This window comes from Portunus trituberculatus, chromosome 38, assembly GCF_017591435.1.
Source record: "Portunus trituberculatus isolate SZX2019 chromosome 38, ASM1759143v1, whole genome shotgun sequence".
NCBI lineage: Eukaryota > Metazoa > Arthropoda > Malacostraca > Decapoda > Portunidae > Portunus > Portunus trituberculatus.
Genome location: NC_059292.1, coordinates 22732138 through 22745787, shown reverse-complemented (window position 1 = coordinate 22745787; position 13650 = coordinate 22732138). Strand labels below are relative to the sequence as shown.

The following is a 13650-nucleotide window of genomic DNA, read 5'->3' as shown; positions in this document are numbered from 1 at the left end:
TGTAGTAATTAGTCTGAGGTAGTCTGAAGTTTTTTTTTTTTTTCGTAACATTACCACATCTAATCTATTTTACTTGATAATTATTTCTGCCGCGTATTCGCTGCCAACTTGTTGAGATGATGTGTAGATATATTAACACTTGCCCGTAACACTTTTGACTTTTGTGGTGTGGTGAGATAGTGTGGCTCCCGACACCGGCGCCATTCAAATATTGTGCTGCATTAAATTCATTTAGCTGCCATGAATAAGTGTCTTTATTCAATAAATATTGAAGGCTTCGGAAACATTTCTTTACATTTTTTTCATTTTTCTTTTCCGCATGGTGTGGTGATGCTGATAATGACGATGTTTTTTTTTTAATGTTAGGGTGAACAAATTAGTTTTTTTTTTTTTTTTTTTTTTTTTATGTTGTGGCCTATATCGCCTGTAGGTTTACTAGAAGAGTATGGGAAGCGCTGTTCAGCTTCCTTCCATTAGTGGCGCAGGCAATTTTAAATTTAGTGGTACCCATATCACCACCCAAGCGGATCTTTAGTGTAACCACCTGGAACCTGGGTATCATGGTGATACGTAGGTAACTTTAAACTACTCGACAAATGGCGGTGTCAAGGTGGTATCAGGGCCCATTGAATTATTCAATGGGCCCTGGGTGGTATGTGGTGGGATGCGAACGAACGCCTGGACGTTTGCCGGAATCCACACTCACCACGCTATCCACTATAGGCCACCGCCTCCCTCCCTATATGTAAGATTTGCTATATCCAGGATATATATATATATATATATATATATATATATATATATATATATATATATATATATATATATATATATATATATATTTTTTTTTTTTTTTTTTTTTCTCGTTTTTGTAAACTGCAAAATACCTAAGAATGTGTTCATTTTAATTATCAGCATGACTTTATGTGAAACTGCTGAGGTGATTAGTTCAGATGGGTTACTGAGAAGGGTTTGTCACTTTCGTAAGTTAAAGACAACTATAAAATATAAGGTTTAAAGATGGAATTATTGACAATATATGTAAAAATAAAGAGTGTGTTTGAGGCAGGAACACACTGGATGAAAATTATGTCTTGCTATCCTTGGCTGATCACAGAGATGCTCACTTAATCCTTTCATTACTGGGACGCATTTTTACCATGAATTGTGGGTATGATTAGAAAATTTTATTCACACTAGGAAGGATCTATGGATACCAGAAGATTAATAGCCAGTCCACTATTTTAACTCCCACATAAGTTTCTGAAGATGTGTAAAATCACCAGATAGTAAGCAGAATTAACATGAAAACTTGTCATGGTACTGAAGAGGTTAAGGGACTTAATACCGCTATGGATAAAGAAATCTGAGGTTAGCGACTCTGCGCTGCGAACCGGTGGGTCGCGACCAAGGAATATACGAGGAGGTTGTGGTGGAGGTTAAAGTTTGGAGGACAGCGACGGTGCTGCCATCTGTTAGGAGAGAACACTTTCATTGAAGACGTTTTCAGGAGTAACTTATGAAGATTTCTCCCATGCTTCCACCACCCCCTATTTTTCCCTACATTCTCTCGTGTTTATGAACTTATAAGGCAAATAAAATATGTTAATATATGTGTATATATATATATATATATATATATATATATATATATATATATATATATATATATATATATATATATATATATATATATATATATATATATATATATATATATATATATATATATATATATATATATATATATACATACACGTTTTCTGCCAGCCTCCACCTGGGCCACACCATACTCAGTGCTCACTTGCACTACTACATCTGTCTCCTGACCCCTTCTGCCCTTGGTGTAGGACTACCCCTGAGGCCATGGAATATTTCCAACTTCAATACCCACGCTAACACTCACCATATTGCACTACGCTCATGGCTCTTCGCCATGGCCATCATAACACTTGACATGCCCACCCTCCTGGCAGCTTCAGGCGTCCACCCCTCCTGGCAACATACTGTCCTTCGCCTTACTTGTGACTTCTTGAGGAAGACTGGCCAGCTACCACGCCTGTAATACCCACACAGGACTACCCCAGGGCTCATAACGATCCCTAGATCTTTGTGGCCTTAACAGTTGGATCCTTATGAGCCCTGGGATAGTCCTGTGTGGGTATCAAAGGCGTGGTATCAGGCCGGTCTTCCTCAAGAAGGCACAAGTAAGGCGAAGGACAGCAGGTTGCCGGGAGGGGTGGACATCTGAGGCCGCCAGGAGAGTGGGCAGGTCGAGTGTTATGATGGCTAGGGTGGAGAACCGTGAGCGTAGTACAGTATGGCAAGAGTGGAAGCGTGACATTGGAGCAGGAAATGTTCCATGGCTTCAGGGATAGTCCTACACTAAGGGCAGAAGTGGCCAAGAGACAGATGTAGGCGGTGCAAGTCAGCACCGAGCGTGGTGTGGCCCAGGCAGAGGCGGGCAATGGCTGCTGTGGCTTGCGTTCCTTCCCGTGACTGACTGACTGTTTGAATCAAGGATTCTACAGTAAAAGCCCTCTTATCCGGCATCAACGGGACCGCCGACATGCCGGATACTGTTTGACTGTCCTGGCCGTCCGGAACACTGCACTGTGACTGCAGGCTGCAGCCCTGCTATCAAACGCACCCCAGAAGTTGCCAGATACTTGAATAGAAGTGAAATTATGTCCACAATCACCACCCTACGCTCACGCATCTTACCAGAACAAAGATCAGACTGATCGCCGTGCCGCGCGTCGCGCGTTGATGAAATCTTACCCTAGATTTTGTCGATTTTACCCTAGATTCGAGTGTTTTACCCTAGATTGTTGAATTTACTCATTAATTGTTGATTAATACACTCTTATCTTACATAAGTTTAAATATTGCCCCCCACCCCTAAACACACACACAGGACTACACACTACAGCCACTACTGCGGGTGCTCTGTGTGGACTCGTTCTCGCAAGTGACTGACTCTGTGTGTGAACTGTGATCTAACCGTCCGAAGGTCCAGAACGTGTACGCGTAGTAGACGGGTGAGTGGAGACTGGGGAGAAAGGGGATGGGGTGGGAGGGTGAAGGGATGATACAAGTCACGGGGATGATTGTGTACATGAATCGAACATGAAAGAGAACCATCCTGCCACCAGATTGGCACCATTCCAAGCACACCTATCCATAGGACGGCAGATTACCCTAGTTTATGCATTACCCTAAACACTACCCTAAGAAGGGTCCAATTACCCTAGTTTAGGGTATTTTACCCTAAAATGGAAGCACTGGTCGCCACCCCCGATGCCACCTCACACTCACCAACACACAATACTTACATTCTCTTTAATACTTTCCTCTTATAAATAAGTTGATGGGTTACAAAAATAAAGTATACACTTATTTGCTTTATTCAATATTAGCCAACAAGTATAGCAAACAATAACATTTCAATATAAACATAGGGTATAAAGATGTACAATAAAGATATGAAAAGTACGCGTTTGTGACACTTTTTCGCTCCCCACACCTCTCACTCAACATCATCAGATTCTGTACTTGTTTGCCCCACTTCTTTTCCCTTACAAGCTAAATAGTTTCTAATGTCTCCTTGTTTGCAGCTCTTTCTTCTTTGCAACAAAAACTCATTTTCAATGCAGTGAAGGGTCATAACATCTCGGGTTGACATGTATGTGCACTGCTCAGCAAACCTGACAAAGCCAGCTATGTGTTTCGCAGCCTGTTCCCAAGTTACTTTAGGCTCATTATCATCATCATCACTATCATCACTAATTTTCTCTAAATGATCATCTACTACAGCGTTGATAAGTTCCTCGTCTGTGAGAGTGAATGTTACAGCCTGATTTTCATCCACGTCCACCCATTCCCGTAACGCTTCATCTGTCACTTTAAGTTGCACATTTCCCCCCATTTCCCTCAGCTCGCTCACAACCGAATTTTTCATGCCACCTCCAAACCCTTCAAACTCCTCATTATCCTCACCAAACATAATCAAAGGGTAAAATTTGCGCCAACTTCGCATCAATGTTTGCCTTTTAAGGTCTAGCCAAGCAAGTGAAGCCATGAATATCGCATCCTTAACATTAAACTGTTTTTGGAACTCGGGGATTGTGCCGTCCTCATAATTAACAAGTTTGCGAAGGAAACTCTTACGATAGTTCATCTTAAAATTTTGAATGACTCCCTGATCCATGGGTTGAATAACACTTGTGACATTAGGGGGCAAATATACAGCAAAAATATTTCCCACAACAAGTTCCTCTGCTGGTGGATGAGCTCTACAATTATCTAATAATAAAACTACCTTACTGTCCTCTGGGAGACCATTTTTCTTCAGATTTTCCTTGACAGATGGCACAAAGCAATGCTTGAACCAGTCAAGGAAAATTTCAGCTGTCATCCAAGCACTTCGTTGGTTACGATAATCGACAGGTAGGTAATTCACGTTCTTAAAACAGCGCGGCTTCTTGTGCTTGCCAACCACGCACAACTTGACTTTGTGCGTACCAGCCATGTTAGCGCAGCACAGAACTGTTAGCCTGTCCTTGCTCTGTTTGAACCCCTTCACGTCTCCCTCTAACTCGCTTGCAAGTGTGGTTCTTGGCAGACAGCGGTAGAACAGGCCAGTCTCGTCGGCGTTGTAAATCTGCTCAGACGTCAGGTTATGCTCCTCAACTATCCTCGCAAACCTATAAAAAATAAAAACAGAACGTGGATTAGATAAAGAAATTAGGTTAGAAGAAATTAGGTTACGGTAGCATAGCCTAGGCTTAGTAAACAAAATCTAACCATGGTAGCATAGGCTAGGCTTATTAAACATAGTGATAACAAATATAACATGGTTTAGAGAACGAAATTAGGTTAGAAGTAATTAGGTTACGGTAGCATAGCCTTATTAAACAAAATTTAACCATCGCAGCAGCTAAGCTTATTAAACATACAGTGAATGAACAAATTTAACATGGATTAGAGAAAGAAATTAGGTTAGGATAAGAGTAGGGGACTTAGTCTATTAAAACATGGGTAGCACATGCTAGGCTTATTAAACAAATTAACAAATTTATTCTTACCTATCGACAAACTCTTCAGCCGAGGGTAAGTTGGCAGATTTTGATTCTCCCGAGGTGTCCAGCTTCCTTATGGCGGGATCACACGAGCAACTAACTCCTGATGGCAGAACTTTGGCTTTTGCAACCAATTTCACAACTTCTTGCATGAACCATATTTGATTTGTATGTATAAGTTTGTCATAGGTTGCTTCCACAATGTTTCCCAAGCTCGAAGCCTCAACAGACGCTGATTTTTTTTTGTTAATATTTTTCACATAAGTTTGCAATGTCTCCACACAAGAGTCAATATCTGAGACAACACTTGATGGCCTCTTTCTTTTCCTTGTTGTCGTGGGCCTCACTGGCAATTTTTGGTGACACGGAACACCAGCTTCAGCACTGCTACTAGTACCAGGTGATGGCTGTGGGCTGGATTCCTGTTGCAGGCGTGTAACCTCTCCAGATGGCACAGTCTCACAATCTGTCACCTGTAGGTCCAGCGTAGTTAGACAAGGCATTTCCTCCTCCCTCATGGAGCCATCTGGTGAAAGGCAAAGTGTTGGCACCAAGTTAACCTGTGAAGATACCAGGAAAACGAAAGGAAAAATATTAGTGAATAAACAGATTAAAGTTCAGAGTTCAGTTGTTACTGTAGTGTGGCACAATTTGAATACTGTACTGGGCTGTATTCTTTACAATTACCCAGTACTTACCTATGTTAATTGTAAATCTCAAAACAGTTACGTGGAATATTTTCTATTATATGTGCAGTATGAATATTAAACAAAATATGTCTTGAACATGCATGACAAGCAATTGGAAATATTGTACTGTACCTGCTCAGAATTGGGTACCACATAAGTAGATGTGGTGTTACTGGTATAAACCAGGCTGTCCACCAGGAACATTGCAGTCTCAAATAAAGGCCACTTCTGTCCAGGCTGTCCAGCAGATCCACTTGGTGTCTTCTGAATCTTCCTGTAGAGATTCTGGAAATAGGTCCGAATGTTCTTGAATTTCATCCGGACATGTTCTGCAAGGTAAATATATACTGTTAGTTGGCAGTTATTTTAGACGTTAAATATGTGACCCAAACTAACCTATCTTAATTTAACCTAACCTAACCTATCCACATCTTAATCAAACTTAACCATAGCTTCCTTTAGAGAGGTCTGCAAACTCAACTGAACCAATTTTAACCTAACTAAAGCTATCTTAGCCTAACCCCATCCCCTTTTTTATTTGGTCTCAGCTAGTGATGTATCGGAGGTCAAATTTCGTGGCTCCGCGGAGGCGGAGGCGGAGGCGGAGGTCAGTTTCTCAAAAAATGCGGATGCGGATGTAGTTGCGGAGGTTATGGAATAGTTTTTTGCGGAGGCGGAGGTTGTTGCCTACACCTCCGCGGAAGCGGAGGCGGAGGCGGAACAGATTTTTTTTTTACCCATTTACAGTACCGGTACTGCGTCGACAATAAACTCCTGTTACTCCTTTCCCTCACTCAAATTTGGGTACAATAGGAGATAGTAATCAAGTTTTGGCAGTGTCAAATCTATAACTTAATAATTCGGATGCAGCAACCAATGAAAAGAGGAATCATACGTCTGGCAGTGTGCGAGATTAGCTGTGGGTGGGGTGCATGAGATGAGAGCCGTATACGCGTATGTTTCACGTTCAGACGCGGTCAGAGAGGCCATATGTGCGTACTGCGTACTACAGTTGCATGTTACTGTTACGCCGTAATGAAACAAACATCTTACTATATTTTGGGGTGCAACTGTGTGCCGAAAAATACAGGTACCGGTAAACATCCGCGCCTCCGCAGTTTTAAATTGCGGAGGCGGAGGTCTCATTTTCTGAAAATGCGGAGGCGGAGGTCTCATTATCTGAAAATGCGGAGGCGGAGGTTAATAAAACGCGGAGGATCCGCGGAGGCGGATATCCGATACATCACTAGTCTCAGCAGTTACATTGAGCTGCCCCCAATGTGTTGCATTTTATCATAAAAGAAAAAACCTAACATGAAACTTTTAAAATAGGCAAAAGAAAAGAATTATACCACCGTGTACAGGGAAAAAATGGACATGTGAATACCAACTCCTTATAATCTTCTCTTTTACACCCCATCCCCTCCAACAAGCTTGGGGGCATGTAGGGAATCATGAGTTTTAGGGGGAGAAACATATATCAGTAATATAAGGCAATTAAAAATCTGTAGTCAAAGAAATCTAGTTTCCATGATTTTCCTCAAGTCTAGGGATATACTAAAAAAATAATATTTGACCTCCCTAACCTCCTGGACACACCCCAAAGGTTACTAACCAAAGAGCCTAACCTAAACTAACCTAATCTTTGCCAAATCAATAATGCGTAGCTCCGCTTGCCTCGCTCACTCTGCATGGTCCTTAAACCTAACCTAACCTTCGCCAAATTAGTAATGCGTGGATCTGCTTGCTTCATTTGCTCTGTCTTTTTTCTCTCACCCCTATTCTGTCCTCTCCAATGCACGAGTAAACCAGTATTCTCAATCTTTCATCCCTTTCTCTGGTAAACTCTGGAATTCCACTCTCTACTTGCTTCTATATCTCCCCCTTCCTATGACTTGAACTGTTTCAATGCCGTGCGGCACCTCAGTGTTTTTTTTTTTTTTTTTCTCTCAATGGATTGTTGTTGCCCTTGGCCAGTACCTCTTTTCATAAAAAAAAAAAGTACAATAAGATGCAGAATAAGGGCTTCCTCAGAATTGACCTATAAGTTGGTCTTACATATTATACTAACTGTTTTTAATATATGGCCATGTGAAGGTTCGAATGAATAGTGTTAGGCTAGGTTAGATTAGGTTAAGTTTGGTTACATAAAGTTAGGATCTATAAGGTTAGGTTAGATTACAAAAAAAAGTTACGTTAGGTTAGGATCTATAAGGTTAGGTTAGATTACAAAAGAAAAAAAAAATTAGATTAAGTTAGCTTACAATTGGTTAGGTTAGGTTAGGAGCACTCCTTTAAACCTTCATTCATGTGTTAAGGACAGTTAATACAATATGTAGGCCCAACTTTTAGGTAAATTCTGAAGGACTTATTTTGCATATCTAGCCCAATAAGAAATTATCACTTGTGTGAATATTGTACAGATTGGAGAGGATTTGCTGCCCTACAGATTGGTCGAAAAGTGTTGTGGTGGACCTAATATTACTCTTGACCTGTACAAATATTCATGAAACGAATATTATGCTATCAATAATAAAGTATAATAGCTTACCTCCAGTTAGCTGGCGGAGCTCCTTAAACTGTTGCCTTATGACACTGGCAATCTGGGAGAAAACCTCCTGTCTCCGCTTGATTTTGTGGTAACCTGGTTGTTTAGGATCCCACACATTGCGGTGTTCTCTTATCAATTCCAAAAGCAGTGCCTCAGCCTCCCGTGACCAGGGAAGCTTTTCAAATTTCACAGAACTCATTGTTGTAAACACGAGGGACGCTCAGCCTCAGCTGACGACTTCCTCTTCTTCTTCTTGCGCCCACAACAATTGCCGACCTCGGGAAAAAATAACCAACATACTGATTGCCGAGATTTCTCGAGAAAATTCGCCGACTTCGCCGCGAAATGCTGCCGACTTTGAATCTCGGCAGAAAATTCTGGAGTTAGTTGCTCGTGTGATCCCGCCTATATGCCATGACGAACCTTGAACCTGTGGAGCCAGCCATCAGAGAACTGGTATGCCCTTTCCTCGTCCATCTTCTTAGCTAAGTCACGCCCTTTCTCTTGTAACATTGGGCCTGTAATTATGACTCCTTCTGATCTTTTCAAGCTGAACCACTCGTGTAACACTTTGTCCATCATTTCACCACGATGATACTGTAGTGTGTGACGATTTTCCGTTGCCTTTGGGGTGTCGGTGGCTTTCATGTAATCGCGCAACTTTTTCGTTTGGGATTTAATGTCATAAATAGTTGATGAACCCACACCATATTCCGCCATTAGTTTGTCTGCTTTCACCTCTCTCTAATCGTCGACAAATGTCTACCTTCTGCTTAAGTGTAAGCACAATACGCTTCCTCTTTTCTACAACTTTAGGCATGATGAAGGCATCAGGCGATAAACAGTGCACACGTGGGACTGAGTCACTGAGTGAACCAAGGAATATAGAGAGGAAGTTTTGGTGTGGGTTAAAGTTTGGAGGACAGTGACGGTGCTACCATCTGTTGGAAGCGAGTACTTTCATAGAAAACGATGTTAGGAGTAACTTAAAATTTCTCTCATGCTTCCTCCCCCACCCCCTATTTTTCCCTGCATTATGAACTTATAAGGCAAATAAAACATGTTTATATATATATATATATATATATATATATGCATTTTCTGCCCGCTTCCACATGGGCCACACCATACTCCTTGCTTGCATCATATACGTTGACCGTCTCGTGACCACTTCTGCCCTTGGTGTAGGACTACCCTGAGGCCATGGAACATTTCCTGCTTCAATGCCCACGCCTCCTCTCTCAACATACTGCATCACGCTCCCAGCTCTCCACCCTGGCTATCACAACACTCGACCTGCCCACCCTCTTGGCACTGCTTGATGTGCCTTGCGCTCCTTCCCGTGACTGAATGACTGTTTGAATCTTGTAAAGTTGTAACGGTGCTTATTCTCCCCCGCTGATGGATCCCCCCATCCCTCACCCCGTTACTACCTGCGATCCGCGTGCCATCTGTTAGAAGCAAGGTTCCTTAATCAATTCCTCCAGCCCTTCCACTGAACCTGTATATCCTCCCTAGAATCCTTGGAGTGAACAGTGCAGCGGGCCGTGGGTGGCGCAAAGCAGTGCGCTCTGGTGGCGAGGGGACAAAGTATGCCTCGCGCAGTAATTTTAATCGATTTTATGTGTATACATATTGATTTTTTATTGATATTTAAGGCTCAGGGAAAAATGTGCTGGATACTTGAAGCTGCCGGATACTCGAATGCTGCATAAGAGGGATTTTACTGTATAAGGATATACGGGTTCAATGAGCAGGCTGGAGGAATTGATCAGGGAGCTTAGCTTCTAACAGATGGCGCACGGATCGAAGGTAGTAAGGGGGTAAGAGATGGGGGTTCATAAGCGGGGGACGAAGAGTACCAAGGATTCTAGAGAGGATATACGAGTTCAATGGGCGGGCTGGAGGAATTGATTAGGGAACCTCGCTTCTAATAGATGGCGCGCGGGTCGCAGGTAGTAAGGGAGTGAGGGATGGGGGGTTCCATCAGCGATGGAGGATGAGCGCCGTTACAAGATTCAATGTCAGTCCGTCACGGGAAGGAGCGCAAGGCACATCAACTGCTTGGGCCACACCACACTCAGTGCTCACTTGCATCGCCTACGTCTGTCTTGTGACCCCTTCTATCCTTGGTGTAGGACTACCCCTGAGGCCATGGAACATTTCCTGCTTCAGTGCCCACGCCTCCTCTCTCAACATACTGCATTATGCTTCCGGCTCTCCGTCCTGGCCATCACAACACTCAACCTGCCCACCCTTCTGGCGGCCTCAGGCGTCCACCTCTCTTGGCAACCTGCTGTCCTTCACCTTACTTGTGCCTTCTTGAGGAAGACTGGCCAGCTACCACGCCTGTGATACCCACACAGGACTACCCCAGGACTCGTAAGGATCCATAGATTTTTGTAGCCTCTTTTGAATGCTTATGAGCCCTGGGGTAGTCCTGTGTGGGTATCATAGGTGTGGTGGGTGGCCGGTCTTCCTCAAAAAGACACAAGTAAGGCAAAGGACAGCAGGTTGCCAGGAGAGGTGGACGCCTGAGGCCGCCAAGAGGGTGGGCAGATCGAGTGTTATGATGGCCAGGGCGGAGAGCTGGGAGCGTAATGCAGTATGTTGAGAGAGGAAGCGTGGGCTCAATATTGAAGCAGGAAATGTTCCATGGCCTCAAGCGCAGAAATGGTCACGAGACAGTCGACGTATCCGATGCAAGTAAGGAGTATGGTGTGGCCCACGCGGAGGCGGGCAGAAAACGCATATATATATATATATATATATATATATATATATATATATATATATATATATATATATATATATATATATATAAACATGTTTTATTTGCCTTATAAGTTCATAATCACGAGAGAATGCAGGGAAAAATAGGGGGTGGGGGAGGAAGCATGGGAGAAATTTTAAGTTACTCCTAACAACGTTTTCTATGAAAGTACTCGCTTCCAACAGCTGGCAGCACCATCGCTGTCCTCCAAACTTTAACCCACACCAAAACTTACTCTCTGTATATTCCTTGATGAGCACCGTTACAAGATTCAAACAGTCAGTCAGTCACGGGAAGGAGCGCAAGGCACATCAGCCATCGCCTGCCTCCGCCTGGACCACACCACGTTCAGTGCTCACTTGCACTGCCTACGTCTATCTCAGAACTCCTTCTGCCTTTGGTGTAGGACTACCCCTGAGGTCATGGAACATTTCCTCCTTCAATGCCCACGCTTCCACTCTCACCATACTGCACTACGCTCCTGGCTCTCCACCCTGGCCATCACAACACTTGACCTGCCCACCCTCCCAGCGGTCTCTGGCGTCCACCCCTCCTGGCAACCTGCTGTCCTTCGCCTTACTTGTGCCTTCTTGAGGAAGACCGGCCAGCTACCACGCCTGTAATACCCACACAGGACTACCCCAGGGTTCATAAGGATCCAAAAGAGGCCACGAAGATCTTTAGATCCTTATGAGCCCTGGGGTAGTCCTGTGTGGGTACCACAGGCGTGGTAGCTGGCCGGTCTTCCTCAAGAAGGCACAAGTAAGGTGAAGGACAGCAGGTTGCCAGGAGGTGGACGCCTGAGGCCACCAGGAGGGTGGGTGGGCATGTCCAGTGTTATGATGGCCAGGGTGGAGAGCTAGGAGCGTAGTGCAGTATGTTGAGCGTGGAAGCGTGGGCGTTGAGGCAGGAAATGTTCCATGGCCTCAGGGGTAGTCCTATTCCAAGGGCAGAAGGGGTCAGGAGACAGACGTAGGCAGTGCAAGTGAGGAGTATGGTGTGGCCCAGGTGGAGGCGGGCTGAAACGCATATATATATATATATATATATATATATATATATATATATATATATATATATATATATATATATATATATATATATATATATATATATATATATATATATATATATATATATATATATATATATATATATATATATATATATATATATATATATATATATATATATATATATATATATATATATATATATATATATATATATATATATATATATATATATATATATATATATATATATATATATATATATATATATATATATATATATATATTTTTTTTTTTTTTTTTTTTTTTTTGCCTCATAACCATGAGAGAATGCAGGGAAAAATAGGGGATGGAGGAGGAAGCATGGGAGAAATCTTCTTAAGTTACTCCTGAAAACGTTTTCTATGAAAGTACTCACTTCTAACAGCTGGCAGCACCGTCGCTGTCCTCCAAACTTTAACCCACACCACAACTTCCCCTCTGTATATTCCTTAGTTTGAATCTTGTAACAGCACTCATCCTCCCCTGCTGATGTACCTCCCCATCCCTCATTCCTTTCTGCCTGCGACCTGCACGTACGCCATCGGTTATGGGCTACACTCCCTAATCAATTCCTCCAGCCTGCTCATTGAACCCGTATATCCTTATAAAATCCTTGGTGGCCGCTATCCACTTCTCCGGCTACATAGCAGCCAGCAAGGAATAAACAAGAATATAGAATCCTTGGCAGCCATTAACAATGATGATGGCATTGGTGCTGGAGTGGGGATCATGAAAAAAAAAAAAAAACTCGCCTAATTAATTTGTGCAGGATATGAGGGCCTGTGATGTGAATGTTGCCGGAAGCAAACCACACCCCATAAAATCAATGGTCTCTTTTATCATTACGTAATTCCTTGGTGAAATAATTATGTACCAGCTGACCTCCAGGCTCAATTCCAAACAAGGTCACATTTCTTTCCCCCCCTTCCTCTCTCTCTCTCTCATTACATCTTAGGCAAATCCCCCCCTCTCTCTCTCTCTCTCTTTTACACTGTCCCTTCCTCATGTTGCATTTCATTTCCTTTACTTGCCCTCTTCTTCCTTTCCCTCATAAATTATCTCAAATTATTTTTTTCCTTTATCTTCTCCACTCTCAAATTCCTTTTCTCTCTCTCTCTCTCTCTCTCTCTCTCTCTCATAACTTCAAAAAGGTAAGAGAGAAATGGGTTAGTTAATGTGCCAAGATTATCCATTGTTATCACTGGCAGCAGTATTACCAATACAACAGTGAACTGTTTCTATTTGAATTTCATTGCCCCTGGCCAGAATCTCTTACATAAAAAAGAGACAACTGCTTTTATTTCCACCATCATTGCTACTACTACTTTTATTACAACAACAAAAAAAAAAAAAAAAATAAATAAATAAATAAATAAAAAATAATAATAACAATAGTGAGATGTTGAACAATGTCTTTTTTAAACACCCAACACAACACTTACAATTACTGCTACTACTATTACTACCACCATCATCACTACTACTATTACACAACTACAAA

At 42.4% G+C, this 13650-nt stretch overlaps 1 protein-coding gene across 1 annotated transcript; it reads right to left on the bottom strand.

The window, feature by feature from the left end:
• Positions 1-3391: 3391 nt before the first annotated feature.
• On the bottom strand, positions 3392-9237 carry LOC123515045 (jerky protein homolog-like). Its single transcript, XM_045273437.1, has 4 exons — positions 8322-9237; positions 5903-6099; positions 5088-5641; positions 3392-4706 (listed from the first exon to the last, which is right to left on the bottom strand). The coding sequence occupies exons 1-4, from the start codon at positions 8518-8520 to the stop codon at positions 3530-3532; spliced, it is 2127 nt and encodes a 708-aa protein (XP_045129372.1). The 5' UTR covers positions 8521-9237; the 3' UTR covers positions 3392-3529.
• Between the last annotated feature and the right edge of the window lie 4413 nt (positions 9238-13650).

Coding starts and splice junctions, on each gene's coding strand:
- LOC123515045 (XM_045273437.1), bottom strand. CDS start 8,520: ATGAGTTCTGTGAAATTTGAAAAGCTTCCCTGGTCACGGGAGGCTGAG. Junction 6,100..8,321: donor GCTCCGCCAGCTAACTGGAG/GTAAGCTATTAT, acceptor TTTACCTTGCAG/AACATGTCCGGATGAAATTC. Junction 4,707..5,087: donor GCTGAAGAGTTTGTCGATAG/GTAAGAATAAAT, acceptor TATTTTTTATAG/GTTTGCGAGGATAGTTGAGG.